The sequence below is a fragment of the Bos javanicus genome, chromosome 10, assembly GCF_032452875.1.
Source record: "Bos javanicus breed banteng chromosome 10, ARS-OSU_banteng_1.0, whole genome shotgun sequence".
In the NCBI taxonomy this organism is placed as follows: Eukaryota; Metazoa; Chordata; class Mammalia; order Artiodactyla; family Bovidae; genus Bos; species Bos javanicus.
This window is the reverse complement of record NC_083877.1, coordinates 22091394-22117899: the sequence shown is the minus strand read 5'-3', so window position 1 is coordinate 22117899 and position 26506 is coordinate 22091394. Positions and strand designations below refer to the sequence as shown.

Sequence of the window (26506 nt, the reverse complement as noted above, 5' to 3'; positions counted from 1 at the left end):
GGAGGGAGTGAGGTGGGGCTGGAGAGTCTCCTTTTCAAAGATTCCCAGGTGATGTCAATACTGCTGGTCAATGGGCTACGTTTTTAGGAACAAGAATCCAGTGGTACTTCTCCAATCTGGCTGCATGTTAGAATCTCCTGTGTAGCTGTACGAAGATGCCACCCCAAAGATTTTTATTTAATTGGTATGGGCTGTGCCCTGGGCATTGAGATTGTAAGTTCCCTAAGCAATTCTAATGTGCAGCCAAGTTGGGGAATCTCTAGAGCCCAACATACCAAGGCAGCAGTTGGCTAAATTTAAATAGTGGAATCCTCAACATAGCTTATTTCCTATACACAGCCCCCAAGATGGAAATAAGGATGCCACCACAATATATAAATATGCCTAGACTTCAGCCAGCAGACCTATTGTTCCACCCAAGCATGTCATGAACTCTGATCTAAAGCAAGTTACAAATCGGAGCTTCAATTTCATCTACCTAATGAGCACTGGAACCCCTGAGATTAAATAAGCATATACACAAGTCCCACACTTTTTGTACTCTTCTTACACTAAGAGATACGTGTATCACTTTTCACCACTAAATAAGGGTGAAACAGATATAAATGGGGAAGCACACATGTAGTTCAATTTCTCACAAAGTGCTTACTGATGCAGTTCCAGGAATGCGTTGTGTCGTAAGAGCAGAACCACCTGCAACAATTGAAGGATTAGTAAGGGATAACCAGCTCCAGGGAAAAGACAAAGGGCTCTCCTTTCCCAGGGTTGTCAGAGCTGCCTTTTGTCATTAACTTCCAATACACTGAACGAAAACATGGAGGTAGATTCACAGTTGCAAGTTATCAACTCCTAAAGAAATCTGCACAGAGGACTGAAGGAAAAGGATTTTAATACCAAAACACACAGCCAGAGGCAGAGAAGGAGTGGCATGGAACTTTTTAATTTGGAAGGCAAAAAGGTTACACTTCGTGGAAGGCAGAAGCTGTGCTAACAAATGCTTATTACAAAGCTGTTCTGGCTCGGAAGGAACCTAGGGAACTTCTCTAGGCTCTCCACCTGCACCCCAAGGAGTTGGTAGTGAGCATAAATCTGAAGAAAATCCATGTGTCCAGCAAACTGCCATCTCAAAGAGCTCTTATCCAGGGGAAATTAAAAAGTGAACCTGAAAGAAAGAAGCAGAGAGGTAAGAAGAGATATTCATGGTTTCTAAAATGTCTTGTGATACTACAGACAGTGCGTCAAATCCTTTAACCTAAATTCTAAACCTGTATAGACAAAGGCAGTTACAGGGTTCCCCAGTTCTGGAAAGTATTTAAACCAGGCTAGAACAACCAAAATAAAGCGAGTATTTTTCAATGAACATTTTACAGAAGTATCCATAAAAACTAATGCTCAAATCTCAATTCCAAGATATAGATGACTTGGAACTGTAGACGCAGTTCTAACACTGGCTCTACAATTAATCAGCTGTGTGACTTCATATAAGTCACTCTGACCTTCCTGATCCACAAACCCTCTCTGTGGTGAGAGGGCTGCAACTTAACCTAAAGAACTTTTCTGGATTTAGAAAGCTTATAAAGCACTAATTTATCATTGGGGTGGGAGTGGTGGGGAGTGGAAGAAAGAAGAATTCGAAAAACCCAGAAAAAGATCCCCAACCTCAGGTTTAACAAAGGACCAAAAGAGAAGGAATAATTTTCATTTAAAGGTAAGACGATTTTTGGCAAGAACGAGGTAGAGAATAACCCCGAGAAGTGGCTTTTTTTCTCATCCCTCTGGGAGGGCTACCCACACAGTGTGCTCCAACCCAGCGTGGCCAGGGGTAACCCCTTGGCTCTAGGCACCCCAGCGTCCCCAGCCGCAAGCAGCCCACTTTCCTGCAGTGTGCCATCTTCCATGTGTGTCATGACTTGAGAAATGTTGGGAAATCCCACCTTTCAGAAGGAGGGGGGCTACCCCCTACGTGAAAGGGCACCACCTTACTTTGTGTATTGGTTCAGGTGATCCGGAGATTCTAGCATCAGCGCGTAAAGGAAAGATCTTACACTCCTAGCCAGATTGTCATTTCACTAACAATGGCACTTACAGAAATGCTACATAATTGCAGAACATTCCTGCATCAGTGGAATTAGAAGAAATATGTAACACAAAGAGCAAAAACTGGGGAGCAAAAGTGATCACAGTGCCAAACAAAGAACAGACAGATCTCCTGCAACTCACCTATTCACTCCATCAGATTTCTTAAGCAAACTCTCTGACAACAGACTATCACATCAGTGCTAACAGCCAAGGTGAGAGAGGACTAGAGCACTGGCCACTTCCGGGAAGAGCCCTGACCCCCTGAGAATGCTAAGAGAAATCCTCATTTACTAGGAAAGTCAAGTTTTGAGATCTTATGATATTAAAACATTTAAATCTAAGACATTGGGACTGGTCCATCTAAAAGGCAAGAAAATGATTCATGAGAGTAAATTTCTTTGAAAATGGTTTTCAGAAAATTCCTATTTACATAGATCTGCTCCTTTAAGGCAAAAGTATATTTACCAGACAGTATTCTAAAAGCAGAGCTTCTAGGAGTCTTTGAATTATTAGCTCAACAAAAGTGAACGATTCACCAGGTCAGAAGAATGATTTCAACTGTTAACCAGGGGATAAAGGTTTCAGGAAACTGACTAATAAAGTGTCCTCCCCTGATAACAAGATATGTAAAGTGGAAGCCAGGAGAGTGAGCATGGCTTCTTCCGTCTATCCACCCGAGCAGGAAAGATAGCACCGTTCCATCAACCTGTTCCCATCATCTCAAGAGAAAGCAAGGCACAACACAAAGAACTATTCAAAATACTTACTCTCTGTGAAGTCACAAAAGATGATGCCAGACAGGGTCATTTCCATTTGGAATGTCTGTTTCCTCAGCACCATGTCTATTCAGACACCAGCACTGAGCAGATATGCTCAAATACCGATTTTCCTTCAAATCCATCTCATCCTAGATTCTACTCACCCAATTAAAACTAAAATCGGAGAAAATAGGAATGAACGCGCATCTAGTCTTCTCATCTTACAGATGAGGCAACTGCCATCTGAGAGTCTGACAGATCTGTCCAAAGCTGTGCTGTCCAACACCACAGCCACTGGCCGCAGGTGACTATTCAAACTGAGTTAACATTAAATAAAGTTAAAATTTCAGTGTCTTAGACGTCCCTGGCGGCCCAGTAGTTAAGACTCTGTGCTTCCAGTGCAAGGGGTGTGGGCTCAATCCCTGGTCAGGGCACTAAGATTCCACATGCCGGGGTGTGGCCAAAAAGGAAAAACAAATAGTGCCTCAGTTACATAGCCACATCTCTAATGCTTAATAACTAACTACATGTGACCAGTAGCTACCATGCTGGGCGGCTGCAGGCTCAAGTTTGCCCAAAGCAAAGTTCTATTGGACAGCGCTGGCCCAGGGTCACCCTCTTGAGATAAAGTCAGGTTTCCTGATGTGCATTCTCCTCCATTTCTTCCAGATCATATTAAAGATGACTTACTGTGCAGAAACATTTACCTCTAAGTTTTTCCCATTTAAAAAAGAGAAGCAACTTTGATACTGTTAAAAGAAACCTTCTAACAAGACATATATATTTATCATCCAAAAGTCTTTGAACACTATAGAGAAGAAGGAATATGAAAGTTTGGAGTAAAAATGTCAGTTAACGAGTTCCTATTCAGTCACTTACTAGTTCCAGGCCCTGGACAAATTAATTTAAATTTCATCAAGGTTTTCTTACCTCATGTATAGAAAGGGATTACTACTATTTGTCTACCTCCATCCCAGCGTGCCGAGTGCCATGCTGAGCGCCAAAGAATTGATGCCTTTGAACTGTGGTGTTGGAGAAGACTCTTGAGAGTCCCTTGGACTGCAGGGAGATCCAGCCAGTCCATCCTAAAGGAGATCGGTCCTGAATATTCACTGGAAGGACTGATGCTGAAGCTGAAACTCCAATACTTTGGCCACCTGATGTGAATAACTGACTCATTGGAAAAGACCCTGATGCTGGGAAAGATTGAAGGCGGGAGGAGAAGGGGATGACCGAGGATGAGATGGTTGGATGGGTCACTGACTCGATGGATATGAGTTTGAGCAAGCTCCGGGAGTTGGTGATGGACAGGGAGGCCTGGCGTGCTGCAGTCCATGGGGTCGCAAAGAGTCGGACACGACTGAGCGACTGGACTGAACTGACCCCAGCGTGAGCTGGGGGATGACACAGGTTGCTGTGTATAAAAGTGCACGTGGAATGTGTGAGTCCTGCAAACCTGGTCATGTGATAGAGGTAAAACATTCAACAAATGTCTAATTTTGTAAAAGGCTTTATACAAACATTGTGCATTTTTAACTTTCCACCACCCTGATGGATGATGAAAACCTGGTAATGTATAAAAAGCAAAAACTAAAGGAAAAAAGAAGGGGAAAAAAAAGCAAAGCTCAGCTGAGGATCCACACAGTGTGATCCTCCTCAAACACAATGGGACTATCATGAATACTATTAATCAGAGGCTTCAACAACTGCAAGAGACTCTGATGACCACCCAGGCCAATTCCCTTCCTGTAAAGATAGGGGAAATGAGGGCTCAGCGACAAGCTTATTTCTCCATCCAACTAGTTAACAGCACAGCAAAGTCTACAACACAGGTCTTCTGACTTCTAGTCTCCTGCTCGTGCCCCACTCTACCACCCTTCATGCGGACTGTTTCCTTGGCTTCGTTCTTCTACAGCACATTCCTCATGTCTGAGCATCCACATAACTAAGGATACAGCCATTTTATACAGCAGTTCTTGCTGCTGAAAATGATTTACACACCAAACATGCACTATGACTATTAGCTCTGTGCTAAGCTCTAAGGTCCTATTCCCTGGGCATTTAAGAGTCCAGTGGGAGAGACAGGAAAATGAATGGTTTCATAAGTGTATGGTAAGTGCAGCATTAGGGGCAGGCACCGGGGACCGTGAGAGCCCCAAGAGGCTCCTATGCAACCTGGGGGCAGAATGCCTTGCAGCAGGAATCATCTGAGCTGCAAGGGTAGAGAAAATAAGGCAGGGACTTCATAAACACAAATCTGTAGCAGTCCCCTGGCGGTCCAGTGGTTAGGACTCAGCACTTTCACTACCGGGGCCCAGGCTCCATCCTAGTCAGGAACTAGGACTCCATAAGACACAAAGCTCAGCCAAATTTAAAAAACAGAACAAAATTAAAAAAAAAAAAAAAAATCTACCTGATAGTCCTTTTTTTTTTTTTTTTGCTGGTTTTCAATGAACCAAATAAAAAATAGAGCAAAATCACCAATTAAAATTCATCAGTTATCAGGAGTTTTTTGTAAAAAAAATAAGCAGATTCAAGGTTTTAAGAATAGGTAAAAAAAACTAAGCTCATTCTCCAACCAAGGAAAAAAAGGGGGGTTGAAAAAAAGACTATGCTAACTCAAAATGTTTTCTACAAATTTAGAGTATTCCCCTTTTTCAGAACTTATCTGATGGCTAATTCAATATAAGGTGAAATGTCACAGAGAAAATGAAATAGACACTAACCCCTCACACACACACAAACTTAAAGCTGGCTGCCAGGAGAAGAGTAAAACCAGGCCTCAGTTCAGTTCAGTTCAGTTCAGTCACTCAGTTGTGTTCAACTCTTTGCAACCCCATGGACTGCAACACGCCAGGATTCCCTGTCCATCACCAACTCCCGTCCATCAAGTCAGAAACAGGTCTAGAATAAGCCAAAATGGGAGCTCCTGAACTGACAAGATAAGAAAAAGAAATAAAAAGTACATCTGTGGGCCACTGTGCACTTGGTCTTCACATGTAACAGAATCCCATGGTCACTGTAAGGTTGCATGCCCTTTTGTGCCTCTCTCGACACTGCCCACTTCTGGTCAGAATGTAAAGCAACCCCCACCTAACATCTAGGCCCACCTGGACCTCTGCTGCCCTCCTGTGACTGGAAAGAAACTAGGTTTTATCACAAAAGTATTTGTGGTCTCTTCCCCTAAACTCAGTTTCTCTTTTGAGCTTGTAGTATACTCTCAGCAATGAAATCTACAAGCCACTAGGTGGCAGTAGAGCCTAAAAAATCACATTAAGATTCCCTTTAGAGGTAATTTTCTAGATTACTATAGTACTGATATTTACTGATGAATTCGAAAAGCCAACAGCAATTGCTTGTTGGAATATAATTCCCAGAGTTATGTTCTGCCCAGCCTTGTAGCACCCTCGCTTCAGCCAGGATTAAACACTATGAATTTTTAAAGACCTGTAGAACAGCCTCCACCATAAAAACAAAGTAACACTAACAAGGTTTCAGCACAAGCTGGTGGCAAACTATCTCCCCCAGGCTAAGCATACTTCCAAGCCCAGGTCTGTCCCTTTGTCAAAGCCCTGCTCATTCTTCCCCCTGATGCAGGGCCGAGTCATCAGGAACTTCCCTTCCCAAGCTGTGATCCAATGTAGCTAAGTCTCTCTTCCCTTCCAAACACCTGAGGTAGGCTGACATTTTCCGAAAAGAATTTCACAAGGAGACATGGAAAAACAAAACCGGAAATATTCACCTGTAGTTATGTAAATCTTTAAATATTCAAATCTATTGAATATGATGCATTCAAAATAGACTTACTGCCACCTAAGTGCCAAATACCATCACTTTAGAGGCGCATGGATTCTCCCAACTCAGAAGCTCACCAGGAGCATTTTTCCTTTTTATAATTTTTTAAATATTATGAAGTCTATTCTTGAACCCAGCAATGGCCACCTATACCAGTGTTGCCAACTGAACAGCCAACTTTTACCACAGGTGTCTCACTCTGCTATCTCTGGACATGTTTTCAGGGGGCCACAAAGTCTCAAGTTTGGATAAGGTTGTGTTAACAGTTTTTATATATTTATAAACTTCAAGAAGACAGTAAAGTCTTACAGCAGAGGGAAACAATGGGGACTGGAAGGATTCAAAGGAACTTTAGCTTAGTTTCTGTTCAAAATCTGTTCATTGCAAGTAATGAACATGGGGGTGTTATATTATTCTCTGTACTTTTCTGTATTTTTAACATTGCCATACAAGCAAAGAAAGGAAGTAATAAAGGAAAAGATGGTGGTAAAATAACTGTGGCCATTTTAAACACATTTCTCTGACTGTGCAATTGTCAAATACTTTATAATAAGCAATTTTTTTAAGGCTGATTTACATATATATATATTTATGTATGTATTTATTGACTGCCCCGGGTCTTGGTTGCAGCACGCAGGATCTTCAATCTTCATTGCAGCATGCAGGATCTTTAGTTGCGGTACAGGAACCTCACTTGTAGTGAAGGAACTCTTAGTTGCGGCATGTAGAATCTAATTCTCTGACAAGGATCGAACCCAGCCCCCTTCATTGGGAGCACGGAATCTTAGCCACTAGACCACCAGGGAAGTTCCTATAATAAGCAATTTTAAGCAAAAATTAGGGCTTCCTTGGTGGCTCAGATGGTAAAGAATCTGTCTGCAGTGCGGGAGACCCAGGTTTCCCTGTGTCGGGAAGATTCCCTGGAGAAGAAAATGGCAACCCACTACAGTACCCTTGCCTGAAGAATCCCTATGGACAAAGGAGCCTGGTGGGCTACAGTCTGTGGGGATGCAGAGTCGGACAAAATTGAGCAAGTAACACAAGCGAAAATAGAGATTAAAAACATTTTTTTACATCAGACTGGATTATCAAACTTAAAAGATTTCCAGTAAGGCTCTTTGAATCTTAGTTTCCCGTTCATAAATGGAATAAGCAAGTTTATCCTTAAGAGGTTGTTCTGAAAATAAAACAGAATAAGAAGCACTTAAAACCTGATCCATGTGAGCATTCACTATCTGCTAACTTCCTTACTTCTCCTTGAAAACATTTATTTAACTCAATGCCATTTTCTTCTGATCTGCCTTTTTCAAAGTCGCTGCTGGTTTTAAATGCTACCCCGAAATTCACAAAGAGCAGTACGCTATATATGTTTATCCTTTTTATACCCAACTCCCAACATACTTGGCAAAAATGGAAAGTATTAAATTTTTGTTGTACCCTCTGATATAAATATTGAAAACTCACTTAAAAACCATTTTTAAAAGTGTTTTAGGACACTGCACATAGAACTGAATTACAAACACAGAAAAAGAGCAGAAAAATGTCTATTTGAAGATTGAGAGCAGGACAGTATACTGTATGTCAAATGAAAGATCTCTGGGAACAAAAAACCCTGATGAGTCCCCCACAGAAGAACTTCTCTATGAATACACCCTCTATAGAATGATTTAACACTGTAATCTGGGATTGGAAGATTATGCTGTACCCTGGACCCATAATTCCCAGCTGAACAGGTGGCCCTAGGTCGTTAATATGGTCTGTAGTATGCAGACTCAGTTTCTGCCAAGCCTGCTTTTTTGTCTGTTTTTATCATAATTTTGAAATACTAGGCTCTCTGCAGCAGAGTCCTCTTCCAATCATGACAGCCCTAAGAAATAATTTTTCATGATTTGGCATCTCCCTGATCCTAGAGAACATCCTTGGACTGTATGCTCTGTCCCCTTGTTAAAGCATACACCACCATGACTCATCTAGAAAAAACTAAGGCATTTACTTTTTAGACTAAGGCATTGCTCTAAAGTAAGGCATTGCTTTTAGAGGAAGGCAATCAGAAGACTTATGACCTTTCCAGCAAGTTTACTATCGGAGCCCAAGGGTTACTCAGGACGTTCACAGGTCAATGAAGGTCAGTGTTTTTGGCTAAGTTTTCCACCTGCACTGAAGAAGCTGTCACTGGTCAGACACCTCGCCTGCTGCCTCTGCTCCCAGATAGTATGGCAGCCACCTTCTCTCAGCCCCCACAGCACTCTGTTCAGGTCTTTAGCATGGCTCTAACTGCTGTGGGTACATGGCTTCTCCATTAGACTGTTCACTTCTTGAAGGCAGGAACTATGTTTTCCTTTTCTTTGTATTCCCAGTATCAAGGCATTGACTGGCATATGAGAGAACAATTCAAGTCCTGATCAGGTCTCCAAAAAATTCAACTGTATTAGGATAGTAGAAAGAAATGGTTCTCAACCTCTTTCACTGATAGAAACCATCTCTGTCAACTTAACTATTGCCAAAAGTGAAACTTCACCTGAACTAACAGAACTGTTTTTGAGACAATATAAAAAATGGAAAGGCTTTATGTAATATACTAAGGAACTGATTGACTTATGATAGAAATTGAAGTACAGTCACATTATTACATTTACCTTGCCCATGGCTGTTGTAACTCATGTGTTAGATTTCTGATTAATACAAAAATGACAGCTTTCCAAGTACAACAGAAAGAGGTTGGGCCTCTTCCCCCAGAGACGGTAACATTTCCTAAGGTTCTCTTTTCTCTACCCCAGTAATAACAACATTTAATTCTGTAGGGAAAGGAAGAGAATAGAGTGCATTTACTCATCAGTAGGCAACATAGGATACTGGAAGAGCACCACTGGACTAGGACACTGCTCTGCTAACACCGAGCTGCATGGCCAAGGAAACCTACTAGACTGTTCTGGAACTCTCTTTCCTCATATATAAAATAAGTATTAATACAAAGTCAAGTGCTTCTCAGAGCTTTAGGATTCTGCTTAGGAGGGAAGGATGGAGGGGAGGGCATACTACACACAAGGAGAGCCCAAGTAAAGAGGGCTTTTCAACTCTGTCAATCAAAACAACCCTGGCTCCTCTGCCATTTTATATATTGAGATTCTATTTTTTGGGCTCCAAAATCACTGCGGATGGTGATTGCAGCCATAAAATTAAAAGGCGCTTGCTCCTTGGAAGAAAAGTTATGACCAACCTAGACAGCATATTAAAAAGCAGAGACATTACTTTGTCAACAAAGGTCCATCTAGTCAAGGCTATGGTTTTTCCCATTGTCATGTATGGATGTAAGAGTTGGACTATAAAGAAAGCTGAGCGCAGAAGAATTGATGCTTTTGAACTATGGTGTTGGAGAAGACTCTTGAGAATCCCTTGGACTGCAAGGAGATCCAACTAGTCCATCCTAAAGGAGATCAGTCTTGGGTGCTCACTGGACGGACTGACGTTGAAGCTGAAACTCCAATACTTTTGGCCACCTGATGCGAAGAGCTGACTCATTTGAAAAGACCCTGATGTTGGGAAAGATTGAGGGCAGGAGGAGAAGGGGATGACAGATGATGAGATGGTTGGATGGCATCACCGACTCAATGGACATGAGTTTGGGTGGACTCCGGGAGTCGGTGATGGACAGGGAGGCCTGGCGTGCTGCAGTTCATGGGGTCGCAAAGAGTCGGACATGATTGAGCAACTGCACTGAACTGATTGAGATACTTAGGAAATAAAAGAGCTCTACTGCTAAAAAAAAAAAAAAGGAAAACTGACAAATGAACCAAATAGCATCTCATCTTATATTTTAAGGTGTTCTCCCAAGCTAATCCAATTTTCCCATTAATTTTTAATTTAGCACATATATTAGCAAGAAGCTGTCATCATGAAGCTATCATTCATTTAGCATGTACTATACATGTATCAGGTGTAAGCACTATACTAGGTACTATGTGAACAATGGCCCAGCACTTGAAGTCATCTGAGAAAAAATTATAGAGCAAAACTAAAACCAAAATTTACAATTTATGTCTCTTCTAAGATCTCAGAGTTATTTTCATGGGGTTATTGGTGCAGAAATTAATGTATTAGCTACAAGCAATCTCCCATTTTCTCCTTATCTTAATGATTTCCAGAACAGTGAGAAGAGAAGGCAATGACCAAGATCAGCAGCACTGATGAATCATGATGATATTAACACAAACTTTGCAGACCAATATGGAAAATTCTGCAAACCTCTCATCAGCACTATGGGAACTCTGCCAACCATGATCAAAACCAGCCCTCCAATCTCTATTCCTAAAATCAACACCATGTGATAAGTGCTAAGATCATCACTTACATTCTTCTAGTCTCCTCCTCCTCAGTTAAGTAAACAGGAATGATTCAGCCAACGAAGTTCATGACGACAAGGTGAAGGATGGTGCTGGCAAAGAGAAAATCAGCAAAGGCTCGCTCTGGGGAGATGCCTTGGAAATCCGCCTTGTTTTGTGGGTTGATCTGTATTCTCAGACAAACTGTACAAGAACAAAAACACAAAAATGATTATCAAGTATGTAACATGTATGACTAATGCACATACTCAGACCCCCTGACCCAATAATTCTATTCTAACAGAAGTGATACCAAGTCCATCAAAAGACGTGTACAGGAATGATACCGACGGTGGCCCCCAAATGGATGCAATCTAATACCTATCAATGGTAAAACAGGGGGTATTCTCCAGCAGTTCAGTGGTTAGGACTCAGCACTTTCACTGACAAGGACCCAGATTCCATCCCTGGTTGGAGAACTAAGATCTCACAAGTTGAGCAACCCAAAAAAAAAAAAAAAAACCCACAAACAAAACAGTAAAATGGGTAAATTATGGCATATGCATACAACAGATACCATAAAGCAATGAAAGAACTTCACATCATGGATTTCCACAAATATCATGATGAGCAATACAATCCAGACGCCAAAAAGTACATTCTTATGATTCTACTTCTACAAAGCTTAAAACCGGCCAAAAACAATCTACAGTAATACAAGTCAGGATAATGGTTTTTAATCTTTCACAGGAGAGATGACTTGGAAAGCATGCGGAGAGACCTTTAGGGTACTGGTAATGTTCTATATCTTGATGTGGTAGTGGTTAAAAGGGTAAATTTTTTAAAGTTCATCAAGTTGTACACTTAAATTTTCTGCTGTTGTTTGTTAAAGGGAACAATATGACTTCTCAGAGTTAAACTAAAAATCAAAGGCTTACTTAGAAAAAATATATATACAACCAGAAAATCTTGAGAACTCTCTTATCTCCTGACTTAAGTTTATAAACTTTTTAAGACTGAGATGTACTTGAGGGAGTAACAAAGGAGTAACAAAGGAGGCAGGCTGAGACCCAGTTATAAAGTTGTGAATTATTTCCAACAGAACATGTATATTAGACGGCAGAGATGCGTATACACGAGGACCTCACAGTTATAATCTTTGATCTCCCAGTTCTAGCAGCTGCTGGTCTCAAAAAAGGCAAGAGATCTAAATTACACAGCTCTGACAGAGAACTCTCCATTGCCACCTTCTGTACCCTTGAAGATTCCAACCTGATACTGTAGCCAAAGTGACCATTTGACATGAAAAGAAAGTTCTAGGGATACACTTTTCCAAAATATCTTTCTACCTGTGACAAATGATTACAGAACTTAAATTTACTTCAGACTAGCATCTGTTCCCATCACTTCATGGCAAATAGATGCGGAAACAGTGACAGACTTTATTTTGGGGGGTTCCAAAATCACTGCAGATGGTGACTGCAGCCATGAAATTAAAAGGTAGTTGCTCCTTGGAAGAAAGGCTATGACCAACCTAGGCAGCATATTAAAAAGCAGAGACGTTACTTTGTCAACAAAGGTACATCTAGTCAAGGCTATGGTTTTTCCAGTAGTCATGTATGGATGTGAGAGTTGAACTATAAAGAAAGCTGGGCGCCAAAGAATTGATGCTTTTGAACTGTGGTGTTGGACAAGACTCTTGAGAGTCCCTTGGACTGCAAGGAGATCCAACCAGTCCATCCTAAAGGAGATAAGTCCTGGGTGTTCATTGGAAGGACTGATGCTGAAGCTAAAACTCCAATACTTTGGCCACCTGATGTGAAGAACTGACTCACTGGAAAAGACCCTGATGCTGGGAAGGATCGAAGGTGGGAGGAGAAGGGGATGACAGATGATGAGATGGTTGGATGGCAACACCGACTCAATGGACAGGAGTCTGAGTAAACTCCGGGAGTTGGTGATGGACAGGGAGGCCTGGTGTGCTGCAGTCCATGGGGTCACAAAGAGTCGGACACAACTGAGTGACTGACCTGAACTGAGCATCCATTTTACCACTAACCAAGAGAAGGCAACGAACTAAGATCTAATCCAAAGATCAGAAAACTACTAGACTAGTTCTCAAGAGTCCATCACTATGGCAACAGAGTTGTCATTATGCTTAAACATGGAAACAGCCCTGATGTTTTCAGGAAACTGGACTCTTCAAAACATGAACGACACTGACTGAAACAAGGGTGGCCAATTAAAATCTGCTGGGGCAAGTATAGCTTGCTTCATCCATTTGCCAGGGCAACTAGCAACATCTATTAATGTTTAAAATGTTGCCACCTTTTAACTTAAGAATTTATCTTACAGAACAAGGACATTCTAACAGCATGTACCTAAAGCTGAAAAAAAAAGTGAAAACAGTCCAAATGACATCAAGGGATTATTTAAATAAATTACACTACAGACATGCAATAAAACCCCATGCAATTATTCAAAAGAATGAGGTGAATTCTCAATAGGTTGACAGTAAAGATATCTAAAATACATTAATTGAAAAAGAGCCAAAAATATTCTACTCTTCTATTCCATATTTCTCTTAAAGTAAATATATTTTCTCATTTTTCTTGGAATGTAGGAAAAAATCTGGGGAAAGAGATACCAAACACAATTATCAGCGGCGACTGGGGTGGAAGGTGGGAGTAGAGTAATGCTCGAGAATGGAAAAGGAAATGCAAAAGGAAAGAGAAACTCCACATGAAGGTGGATAAGGAAATGAATTGATGTTACCATTTTCACAATCACAGTAACCGAACTTACTTCAATAATAACGTAAAAGTCAGAATCTTGCAGAGATGCAAAGGACCCTGAATGTCATAGAGACCAACATCCCTTACGAAGCACAAAATGCCCAAGAGGTGGTGGGGATGGGTATGCCAAGAGGGCTGCATGAATCAGCTGGGAATCATTTCAAAATATACTTACCATTTCCAGAATCTGATAAGTCATGCCCAGGTAGAGAATTACAAACCATCCAGAGCCTGTGTTATCACAGAGGCAACATATCCCCCACATGCAGGGGTGAAAAAAAAGGCAAAGAAAGCCTGTTCGAAAAGTGTTAGTCTCTCAGGCATGTCCAACACTTTGCGACCCCATAGACTGTAGTCCATAGAATTCTCCAGGCAAAAAGAATACTGGAGTGGGTTGCCATTCCCTTCTCCAAGGGATCTTCCCAACCCAGGGATCAAACCCGCATCTCTTGCATTGCAGGTAGATTCTTTACTGTCTGAGTCATCATGAAAGCCCTCTGTTCAAGAAACAACCCCCACACAGTCTCTCCCTGAGCACTTCCAAAAATGGAAACGTACTACCCCCTGAGGCAGCTTGCTCCATTTTAGTGGTTCTAATTTATCTCCTTAAATGCTCATTTATTCAGCAAAATATTTACTGAGCATCTATGTGCCATGCAGTGTGCTAGGATTTTGGCACAGAATAAGACAAGAGTCTGGCTCCCAAAGAACTTACACTTCAATGAAGAGAAACATAATAAACAAGAAAACAAATAAAGAAATATGAGGTAGAGATACATGCTCTAAAGATAACAAGGTAATAGAAGAGTGACTAGGAAGCTATTTCTTATTTGGTGGTAACAGAAGATCTCTCTAACAAGGTGCTATTTTAAGACCAAAATTTGATAGGAGCCAACTATGGAAAGATCTAGGGGCAGAGCGTTCCAGGCAGCAAGAACAATGTTGACATGCTCTAGGTACAACATGTCAGACTGACTAGACTCATGATCAAGGGCAAGAGGGGGACAAGGGCCAAATCCAGTGGGGTTTTGTAAGCTTCAGTAAAGACTCTGGATGTAGTTCTAAGAGCAATAGAGTAATATTTCTAAGTTTTGAGTAAAATAATCTGATTTACATTTTCTAAGGATGGTAGAACTGCAATATAGAGAATGGTTTGCAGAGTTAAAGAAACAAAAGAGTCATGTAGAAGCCAAAGAGCTTGGGCAATGGTAATAAAATGGACAGAAGTGGAGAGATACAGGCTGTGTTTTGGAAAAGGGCTTGCTAATGTAATGGATGTGGGAGATAAGAGAAATCAAGGCATCAAGAAAACCTCCTAAATTTTTAGCTTCAACAATTTAACCAACATTGACACTATGTTCTGACTGGCGAAGAGAGATGGTTGGGCCGGAAGGTTCAATTTGGAGTTGTGTGTTAGACATCAAGTGAAGGTGTCAAGTGGGCAACTGGACTTACTAATTTGGAATTCAGGGAACAGGTTAAAACTGAAAATATTAGGCTCCAGTTTCATCCACCTCACTAGAACTGATTCAAATGTATTCTTTTTAATGGCTGAGTAACTGGAGCCTATTGTACAGAGTGAAGTAAGCCAGAAGGAAAAACACCAATACAGTATACTAACGCATATATATGGAATTTAGAGAGATGGTAACGACAACCCTGTATACAAGACAGCAAAAGAGACACTGACGTATGGAACAGTCTTGTGGACTTTGTGGGAGAGGGAGAGGGTGGGAAGATTTGGGAGAATGGCATTGAAACATGTAAAATATCATGTATGAAACGAGATGCCAGTCCAGGTTCAATGCACGATACTGGATGCTTGGGGCTAGTGCACTGGGACGACCCAGAGGGATGGTATGGGGAGGGAGGAGGGAAGAGGGTTCAGGATGGGGAACACATGTATACCTGTGGTGGATTCATTTTGATATTTGGCAAAACTAATACAATTATGTAAAGTTTAAAAATAAAATAAAATTAATTTAAAAAAAAAAACTGAAAATATTAATGTGGTAGTCGCAGTTACATAGGTATTATTTACATTCACCTAAACGGAGAAGGCAATGGCACCCCACTCCAATACTCCTGCCTGGAAAATCCCATGGATGGAGGAGCCTGGAAGGCTGCAGTCCATGGGATGGCTGGGGGTCGGACACGACTGAGCAACTTCACTTTCACTTTTCACTTTCATGCATTGGAGAAGGAAATGGCAACCCACTCCAGTGTTCTTGCCTGGAGAATCCCAGGGACGGGGGAGTCTGGTGAGCTGCGTCTATGGGGTCACACAGAGTCGGACAGGACTGAAGCGGCTTAGCAGCAGCAGCAAAGGAAAGAAATAGAGACTGGGTCTGGAACCACACCCTCAGACCGAGAAACATCTAGCACAAACAGTAGGAAAGAAAAACCAATGAGGTAAGAAAGAACCACCAGGAAGAGTGTGGTGTAAAAGTTTTGAGAAGTACTTCATTCATTCAGAAGGAAGCAGCCAACTATGTTAACTGCTAAATGTTGCTGAGCATTCAGGCAAGGTGAGGTGTGTGCCATTAGATCTGGCAAGATGGAAAGAGTGGTTTCACTGTAGTGGTGGGGAAAGACCACCAAGAGTGGGTTAAGAGCAAATGGAAAGTCAGGAAGTGGAAACAACAACTAGACTATTTTTTCAAGGAATTCCGTGATGATGGAAAAGAAATGGAACAGTAGCTAGAGGGGTATCTGGAGTCAAATTAATTTTTAATTGGATTAATTAATTATGCTCTAATTAATTACAGCATGTGTGTATGATGGGAATGATCCAGTGGAGGGAAATTAATGGTACAGAATGGAGGGATGATTACAGAAGCTGAGTCCCTGAGTGAGCAAGAGACATCAAGATGCTCTTCACACGTGGAGGAGGTGGCCTCTGATAGGAAAGGGATATATCATCCACCATCACAGGAAGTCAGAGAGCAGGGGTACAAGTGGAGGTGAGCTGCTATGATTCCTTGCTGGGAAAGGGAAAGCAAAAAAACAAAGCAAGATCAACTGAGAATAAAGGAAAAGAGAAAAGACAGGTGAGAGTGCAGAGAGAAATTACGAAGCATATCTTGGAAAAGCAAACGTATTAGGGAAGTGTTACAGGACCACTATTCTCACCAATACTTCTCCATCACTGCACCATATCCATGTACTTGCCTGCATCTCCCACCAGACTGTAAACCCTGTGGGAGTAGAGACCACATCCTCATGTTCCATAGTTAAATTCTCAGTTCCCTGCCAGGAAACCTGACATATAAATGTTCAACATTCCTTAACTTATCAGAGGCACGCTCACAACTGAATATCCATTAATAAGCACTGATTGATGAACAGAGCATTACACGCCTACAGAACATGGGAGGAAGACCTAAATCTCAAGACCCAGGCAAGGGCTCAAAGGGAAGCAGCACTTGAGCTGTCTAAGAAGTGAAGGAATTTTCCAGGCAATCAAACAAAGGTAAAATAGCCTAATACACCTTGGAATGTTCAGGGAATAATAAGTAACACAATAATACTGGAATATAAAGTACAGAGGAGGTGGAGACAAGAGATGAAGCTTGTGATGTGTCCAGAGCCAGGTAACAAAAAGCCTCTACACCATTAAAAAATCTTTTAAATTTCTCTCTGGATACAGACAAATTTTCTGTGGGGAGTAGAACAGTTAGATCTGCAAGTCAAATCAAGCCTGCAAACATAGTGGAAGAGGGACTGGAGGGAGAGACAAGAGGCTGGGAGATCAATAAGGAAGATTACAGTAGTCCAGATAGCAGATATTGACAGCCTGTGTGACAGAAGACAACAGCTAGCAATGGGTATGAGATTTAGAAACAGGACTGTCAGGCATAATGCTGCCAAACTCCCAATCTCTTTGATAACAGTTATGGGCCTAGGAATCTAAGAGATAATTCCCAAAGAAACACTGGACTCCAGTCTTCACGGCCAAAGAGCTGCCATGAGAAAGAAAACACTCTGAATTAGGCCTCCTTGTCTTTCAAATTCAAACCGTTTTGGATCTATAAACCAGGGGAAACAAAACTTTGTTAATTCCAAAAGTATTTCATAAAGATTAGAAAACAGAATAGACAAAAGCTGTGAAACTACTTAAAAACTGATTTCAAGATCAAAGACTTATTTTAAAGAGTCTTAATGTTTTCCACACATCCCTCCTAAATAGCACTTTAAAGGAGCAAAAAGAGGTATTTCAATCAAGTAAAAAAGGAAAAACTAGAAAGGCTGCCAACACTGGGATGCTATTCTGAAAAGGGGACAGGTGTCTCTTCTAGAGATATCTAACCACAAGATAAACAGTCAGCTGCTGAGGATGTCTGAAATCTGTCTGGAAGAAAAAAATATTCTATCATTGAAGTCCTCTACACTGTAAACTGTTGATCAAAACAAACAAACAAAAAAAAAGATTTCTCAATGGCAATTTTCTACCTCTGGCTCCTTCTTGAAACCATGGGTAAGTCTCCCCAGTCATGAGGGAATAGAAGAAAACAGATCATTTTCATTGGGCCCAAATAATATCAGGCTTTAAAAAAAAAAAAAGTGACAGGATCCTGTACTGATTTATAATGTACTAGTCAATTTCCAAACAGCATATGCTAAATAACACATGCAGAAGGGATGGAAGAGAACAGACTACCAAAAAGAAACTAAGGGAACCAGGTTAGAGAACTTTCCCCTCCAATTTATCCTACACATTAACACCAATTTTAAGTCTCTCCTTCACTCAAATCTAAAAACATTTTTAAATGTTTTAAATGCTTAGATGCATTCCTATTATCTACAGGATAAAACTCCTTGGCCTGGCCCTCAAGGTTCTAGCACCCAGAACTACCTAATCTTTCCACATAATCGCCTACAATTCCCTTTCTCAGCCAAACTGACCTCCTCCCTTCTCTTCCAATAGATAGAACAACTTGGGGAAGTTAGAAACCCCAGCACAAGAAACAGACACAAGGCAGTGGTAGATTTAGTAAGCTCAAAGGTGTCAAAAGAAATGCAAACAAAAAAGGACAAATGGGACCAAATTAAACTTAAAAACACTTGCACAGAAAAGGAAATTATAAACAAAAATAAAAAGAAAACCCTCAGAATGGGAGAAAGCAACAGACAAAGGATTAACTTCCAAAATATACAAGCAGCTCACACAGCTCAATATAAGACAAATAAGCCAACCAAAACATGAGCAGAAGACCCAAACAGACATTTCTCCAAAGACGCATCAGTTCAGTTCAGTTGCTCAGTCATATCCAACTCTTTGGGACCCCATGGACTGCAGCACATCAGGCCACCCTGTCCATCACCAATTCCCAGAGTTCACTCAAACTCATATCCATTGAGTCGGTGTTGCCATCCAACCATCTCATCCTCTGTCATCCCCTTCTCCTCCCACCTTCAATCTTTCCCAGCATCAGGGTCTTTTCCAGCAAGTCAGTTCTTCAAATCAGGTGGCCAATGTATTGGAGTTTCAGCTTCAGCATCAGTCCTTCCAATTAACACCCAGGACTGATTTCCTTTAGGATGGACTGGTTGGATCTCCTTGCAGTCCAAGGGACTCTCAAGAGTCTTCTCCAAAAGCATCAATTCTTCAACACTCAGCTTTCTTCACAGTCCAGCTCTCACATCCATACATGACCACTGGAAAAACCATAGCTTTGATTAAATGGACCTTTGTTGACAAAGTAATGTCTCTGCTTTTTAATACGCTGTCTAGGTTAGTAATAACTTTTCTTCCAAGGAGCAAGCGTCTTTTAATTTCATGGCTGCAATCACCATTGGTGATTTTGGAGCCCAAAAAAATAAAGTCTGACACTGTTTCCACTATTTCCCCATCTATTTGCCATGAAGTGATGGGACCAGATGCATGATCTTAGTTTTCTGAATGTTGAGCTTTATGCCAACTTTTTCACTCTCCTCTTTAACTTTTATCAAGAGGCTCTTTAGTCCTTCTTCACTTTCTGCCGTAAAGGTGGTATCATCTGCATATCTGAGGTTACTGGTATTTCTCCCGGCAATCTTGATTCCAGCTTGTGCTTCATCTAGTTTCTCATGATGTACTCTTCATATTAGTTAAATAAGCAGGGTGACAATATACAGCCTTGACGTACTCCTTTCCCGATTCGGAAACAGTCTGATGTTCCATGTCTAGTTCTAACTGTTGCTTCCTGACCTGCATACAGATTTCTCAAGAGGCAGGTCAGGTGGTCTGGTATTCCCATCTCTTGAAGAATTTTCCACAGTTTATTGTGATCCACACAGTCAAAGCCTTTGGCATAGTCAATAAAGTAGAATTAGATGTTCTTCTGGAACTCTTGCTTTTTTGATGATCCAGCGGATGTTGGTAATTTGATCTCTGGTTCCTCTGCCTTTTCTAAATCCAGCCAATAAACACATGAAAAGATGCTCAACATGGCTCATTAATAGAGAAATGATCTAAAGAAATCAAACAATGAGGTATCACCACCTCACACTGGTCAGAATGCTGCTGCTGCTGCTGCTGCTGCTGCTAAGTCAATGCAGTCGTGTCCGACTCTGTGGGACCCCATAGACGGCAGCCCACCAGGATCCCCCGCCCCTGGGATTCTCCAGGCAAGAACACTGGAGTGGGGTGCCATTGCCTTCTCCGCTGGTCAGAATGGCCACCATCAAAAAATGTATTATACAAACAATAAATGCTGGAGAGGATATGGAGAAGAGAGAACCCTCTTCCACTGTTGGGAATGTAAACTGAGGCAGCCACTATGGAGAACAGTATGAAGATTACTTTAAAAACTAGGAATAAAACTACCGTATAACCCAGGAATCCCACTACTGGGCATACACCCTGAGAAAGCCGTAATTCAAAAAGACACATGTACTCCAAATCTCACTGCAGCACCATTTACAATAGTCAGGACATGGAAGCAACCGAGATGCCTGTCAACAGATAAATGGATAAAGAAGCTGTACATACATACAATGGAGTATTGCCGCTGCTAAATCGATTCAGTCGTGTCCGACTCTGTGTGACCCCATAGACGGCAGCCCACCAGTCTCCCCCGTCCCTGGGATTCTCCAGGCAAGAACACTGGAGTGGGTTGCCATTTCCTTCTCCAATGCATGAAAGTGAAAAGTGAAAAGGAAGTTGCTCAGTCGTGTCCGACTCCCAGCGACCCCATGGACTACAGCCTACCAGGCTCCTCCATCCATGGGATTTTCCAGGCAAGAGTACTGGAGTGGGGTGCCATTGCCTTCTCCACAATGGAGTATTACTCAGCCATAAAAAGGAACAGATTTGAGGGTGCTGAACTGAGGTGGATGTACCTAGAGCCTGTTACACAGAGTGAAGTCAGTCAGAAACAAAAAAACAAATATCATATATTGCCACATATATATGGAATCCAGAGAAATGGTACTCATGAACCTATATGCAGGGCAGAACAGAGAGGCAGACAGTAGACTTGTGGACACAGCAGAAGAAAAGGGTGTGATGAATTGAGAGTAGCACTGAAACATATACATTACCATGTGTGAAACAGATAGCTAGTGGGAGGCTGCTATGTAACTCAGGGAGCTCAACCCAGTGCTATATGACAACCCAGAGATGGGGGATGGGGGTGTGGAAGTGGGAGGGAGTTTCAAGAGGGAGGGGATATAGGTATCCTTATGGTTGATTCACTCTGCTGTATAGCAAAAACCAACACAACATTGTAAAGCAGTTCTCCTCCAGTTAAAAATAAGTTTTAAAAGAACAAAATTTAAAAAATAAAAAGAAATGCAACCAATACCCTTCCACAGCAACTATGAATTGCCCTGAATCCTTTTTCCTAAAGCAATTTTCATTTCTTAGACCCAATTACCTATTATCCAACAGCTATGAAATCACAATCCCCCACAAGAACTCCATTACTCCCTCTCACTAGGCATTTTCTTCAATGAAAAGCCATCAACTTCTCATTGCCGAGGAAGTTAGGGGGTCTGCCAATTCAATTTTAGCCACAGCAGCCTCAAACCCAAAGACTTGGCATAAGGAAAAATAAAATTCTTCTGATTGTATCACACCAATAATAGAATTATAAGAATGAAAGCTGAGTTCAAGACAGTAAAATAACAGCTTCAGAGTTGGGTTTTCCGTTTTAAAAGTTTACCAACTTCAAAGCTGTGTTAAACTTAAGTTAAAGATGAAATGCAGTTTTCCCTGGACCAATATGAAGTGAAGTGGATCACCAGGTTGAGGAGCAGAATGAAGGTGTTTCTAGATTTAAGTCCAGTTCTTCGGCGGCTTTTTGGCGTTAGGTACGACAACCTGAATGAGCCTCAATTTCCCCACTCACAAAAACACAGCAATGCAGATTACCCTCACAACTTCAGAAGGCGGTGGTCTGATACAGAACCGAGTACTGTGGAAATAGAAGTGAAGTCGCTCAGCCGTGTCCGACTCTTTGCGACCCTGTGGACGGTAGCCTAACAAGCTCCTCCGTCCATAGGATTTTCCAGGCAAGAGAACTGGAGTGGGTTGCCATTTCCTTCTCCAGGAGATCTTCCCAACCCAGGGATCGAACCGGGGTCTCCCACATTGTAGGCAGACGCTTTACCGTCTGAGCCACCAGGGAACTGTGTGGAAATAGAAGTACGCACCAAAGCAACACATTATTATTGAGATCACTTATAGAATCATTACCCGCTAGGATGAAGCTCCCCACACAAGAGATGAAGCCCGAGAGGAAGGAGTTGAAGGGGAAGGTCCCCACGAGGAGACAATAACCGAATTGCAGCGCTCCAGTCAGCAGTATATACAGGAGGTACGCGTCCAACAACTTCAAACGCTGAGGTGTGGCGCTCAAGTACTCTTCTAAAAACCGCGAGATGACCGACAACACAGACGCCGACATGGCTACAGTCAGCTACAAGCTGAATATTCCCGCCGGCCTACCCTCAGACTCCTAACTGAACAGACCACCACACCGGATATAGGCTCGGCGCATGCGTACAGCTAATATGCAAGCTCCGCCCTCCTCGAGTTGCCACTTTGCGCAGGCGTATAGGCCGGCCAAGGCGCGAAATAAGTAATGCGCAGACGCAGAATACGTCTACTGCATGAGAACTATAGCCAGAGAAAGCTAGTGCGCCTGCGCAACGGATCTGTCCTGTAGCTGGAGACGTGTACTCTTTTTGTCCTGTTTCCGCCGTCAGGTTAGTGACGCCCACAGTTGCTCTAGCAACAGGGTAGCGTGGGAGGAAGAGGAGGATAGGTTTTTCAGCGGACAGCGTGGCTACCCGAGGGTTCCGGCTTTCTTTGGTTCTTGGGCGTCCTAATTGGATCTGCTTTAAGTCAATGTCTGGCGCTTCCTGGGTTTCGGTACCCGCTCGGCCCTAAATCTGTTAAGGGCACTGACTGCAGATGCCTGTCCCAGATCATTAGAGGAACTCAAGTTGTCCCGCAGTGAGAACCACCGGAGCCGGTCACTGCGAAGGCATCAGTTTAGACTCGGTTATTGCAGAAGGCAAGTGCGGTGCGAAGGTGCGGGAACCTCCGCCAGACCCTGAACTCGATTTGGGAGCTGACCTCTTGAGGACGCTTAGAAATAAGTGCGGTAAAATCTAGTCCCGCAGGTGTTCATTCAATCAGCAGACATTTATTGGACGCCTCCTCCAGCCCCCATTTTGCTAAATTGTAGGTCGTTACGCTAAGAGTTGGACACGACTGAGCGACTTCATTTTCACTTTTCACTTTCATGCATTGAAGAAGGAAATAGCAACCCACTCCAGCAGCAGGTCGTTATGCTAGATTGTAGGTATCCTCAGGGAAATATGATATAGTCTTAAAAGAGCTGGTGATGGGCAGGGGCGGGGAGAAAGTCCATTAAATTGCATAAGGGTATATGATCAAGTTTGCTGCTGCTGCTGCTAAGTCTCTTCAGTCGTGTCCGACTCTGTGCGACCCCATAGATGGCAGCCCACCAGGCTCCCCCGTCCCTGGGATTCTCCAGGCAAGAACACTGGAGTGGGTTGCCATTTCCTTCTCTAAGTTTAGCAGCCTTCTATTCCCAAGCTATCATCTTGAACCTGTCGTACTATCCCAGAATGACAGCTCTGAAAGGCCTGTAAGAGCATTGCCTGGTGCCTTGTTCAAACCCTACCAGCTCCAACTTATTTTGCAGAGGAAACTATGAAGGTTTGAGGGTTTGTATTTTAACAAGTGAGATCAACTATTCATATCTAGCATTTTAACTTTTTGAAAAATAAGATATACCTTAATTTCTGGCATTTTCTGCGTTTTAATTTCATATGAATCTGACCTTCCAGACCTAGTCTTTCTCCCTCTGAGCTACAAGTAGTACATGAACCAGGTATTTTTACAGCTTACATTTAATAACTTTGATTCTAGGCATTCAAGCAAAACTCCTAAAACAGCAAGTTTCCTTCATTCATTTTCACTTCTTATTTGTGTTTAAACTGGAACCAAATGAGCATCACAAATGTACTGATTAACAGTCATGAGCAAAACCTTGCTTAGTTCTAGAAAGAAGAGATGTAATCCATGTCCTCAAAAAACTTTATAATCTATTTGAAGATATATTCATATTCACACTCATGGAGATTTACACTGTTATCAGAACTTCAATCTAAACTCTCTTATATTGCTGAGAAAAAAGTGCATAACCATGCCAGTTCTGAATTTCAATATAATAAGGCAAGAAGCCTCAGTTTCTCTGACAAGTTGAAACTTTCTCCCTGCCTCATCAGTAAGTAGGACGATAGCTTCCTCACCAGTATTCAACTTCAAACTTTAAAGACTAGGCGGATGCTGTTTAATCATTTAGGAGTGGATTCCTGAGGGGAATCATCCGGGCTCCTTCCAGTAGTCTATCCCTTATGTTTTGTCTACCTTTGATCCTTATCTACTATCATCATTAGCATCTCCACAGGAACTCCCAAAGGGGGAAAGCGGAAGAGATGAAAAACATCAAATTCACTTACTGAATACATCCTTTTCTGAGATCTGCAAAGTCAAACACAGATATAATGAACTAAAGCTTTCTCGACTACTTAAAACAGCAAGTAGTCTTCTGTGTTCAGTTTATTATTCTGTTAGGGGAAGCACACTGATTGAAACCGCCCACCCTGGCCAGGCACCATAATAACTATTTGCATGAGTTGTTTTATGACAGGAGATCCTGGTAAGGAATATGGAACTAGTAAGCCACCACCAACTGGAAGAGTTCCGGAAAGGTCGAAAGGAGACACCGAGGACACCGCGTGTCCGTACACTTCCCAGAATCCCTCTCGCTAGCATCCATCTTGGCTGAGCGATACGTGTGCCACCAGGAAAGACTCTGAATTAGAATGATTGGCCAAAGACCACCTGGAAACTAATCCCATCACCATAAAACCCGAGACTGCGAACCACGCAACAGAGCGGTTCTCCTGGGTTCCCTTACCCTACTGCTCTCCACCCCGGTGCCCTTTCCAAATAAAATCTCTTGCTTTGTCAGCACATGTGTCTCCTCGGACAATTCATTTCCGAGTGTTAGAAAAGAGCCCAGTTTTGGGCCCTGGAAGGGGTCCCCCTTCCAGCAACAATTCTATAATCATTGAAACATTTTTTTGACTGATCTCTCAGTGGGAAATTGTTAATACTAGTGTTAGTTTCAATATTTTAAATCAGAATCTCTATGTAAAAAGTCACATCCTAAGTAGTGGACATACTCAAGACTCAGACAATCCTGGATTTGAGCCTTGATTCTGCTGTTTTGTTGTTGTTTAGTCGCTAAGTCATGTCCGACTCTTTGCGACCCCGTGGACTGTAACCTGCCAGGCTCCTCTGTCTTTGGGATTTCCCAGACAGGAATACTGGAGTGGGTTGCCATTTCCTTCTCCAGAAAATCTTCCAGACCAAACCCATGTGTCCTGCATTGGCAGGCAGATTCTTTACCACCGAGCCACCAGGGAAGCCCTGCTGTTGACTGGTTCTCTAATCCAGAACAAGTTAGTTAGTCTGACAGCTTCATTTTCCTCTTGTTCAAGATGTAAAGAACAATACCTGGCTTATTGGATTGTTGACTGAAGTAAAAATGCACAATGTGAGAGCTGTGAGTTTCAGTTTTACTTGGGGATTTACTGAGGACTATAGCCCAAGATCGGAGAAGGCAATGGCACCCCACTCCAGTACTCTTGCCTGGAAAATCCATGGACAGAGGAGCCTGGTAGGCTGCAGTCCACGGGGTCGCTAAGAGTCGGGAACGACTGAGCGACTTCACTTTCACTTTTCACTTTCATGCCCTGGAGAAGGAAATGGCAACCCACTCCAGTGTTCTTGCCTGGAGAATCCCAGGGACAGGGAAGCCTGATGAGCTGCTGTCTCTGGGGTCGCACAGAGTTGGACACGACTGAAGCGACTTAGCAGCAGCAGCATAGCCCAAGAGACTGTCTCAGGTAGCTCTGAGGAACTGCTCTGAAGAGGTAGGGGAGAGGTGATCATGTCTTTGATTGTGGAGAAGAGAGTGGGTAAGTGCCGTCAAGCACATCTTGGTAGAGGGCTACTGCTAGTCACAAGGCACAGATATCTTAGTTAATGATTTTAGTGCTTTTCTAAGCATGGGGAAATGCAAGAAGTTGTGTTGCAGGAAAATGGGGCATGAGAGGATGGTCACTTCCCAAGTCTTCGGCAAGACCCTGGGATAAGCCACAAAGTGAGGGTCCTTGGCTTCCTAAAGGAAATAATTCAAGAACTAGATGAAGTAGAGTGAAAGCAGATTTA

The 26506-nt window shown here is 42.3% G+C and overlaps 1 protein-coding gene and 1 long non-coding RNA gene across 3 annotated transcripts; one reads left to right on the top strand and one right to left on the bottom strand.

Moving 5' to 3' along the window:
• Nucleotides 1-921: 921 nt before the first annotated feature.
• DAD1 (defender against cell death 1) lies at nt 922-22738 on the bottom strand. Of its 2 annotated transcripts, none has more exons than XM_061430517.1 (3): nt 22427-22738; nt 10981-11155; nt 922-1162 (listed from the first exon to the last, which is right to left on the bottom strand). In XM_061430517.1, the coding sequence occupies exons 1-2, from the start codon at nt 22635-22637 to the stop codon at nt 11025-11027; spliced, it is 342 nt and encodes a 113-aa protein (XP_061286501.1). In that variant the 5' UTR covers nt 22638-22738; the 3' UTR covers nt 922-1162; nt 10981-11024. The 2 variants fall into 2 exon arrangements, with proteins under 2 accessions (XP_061286501.1, XP_061286502.1); XM_061430518.1 differs by lacking the exon at nt 922-1162 and adding an exon at nt 7683-7809.
• A 109-nt stretch (nt 22739-22847) lies between these two features.
• Nucleotides 22848-25243, top strand: LOC133255885 (uncharacterized). Its single transcript, XR_009739060.1, has 2 exons — nt 22848-22938; nt 24918-25243. It is a non-coding gene; the product is annotated as an uncharacterized LOC133255885 (long non-coding RNA).
• The last annotated feature ends 1263 nt before the right edge of the window (nt 25244-26506 follow it).

What these genes read in the sequence shown, in the direction of transcription:
- DAD1 (XM_061430517.1), bottom strand. Translation starts at nt 22,637, where the DNA reads ATGTCGGCGTCTGTGTTGTCGGTCATCTCGCGGTTTTTAGAAGAGTAC. An exon ending in GGGGAGCTTCATCCTAGCGG is followed by an intron (nt 11,156 to 22,426) that starts GTAATGATTCTA and finishes GTTCTTGTACAG; the next exon opens with TTTGTCTGAGAATACAGATC.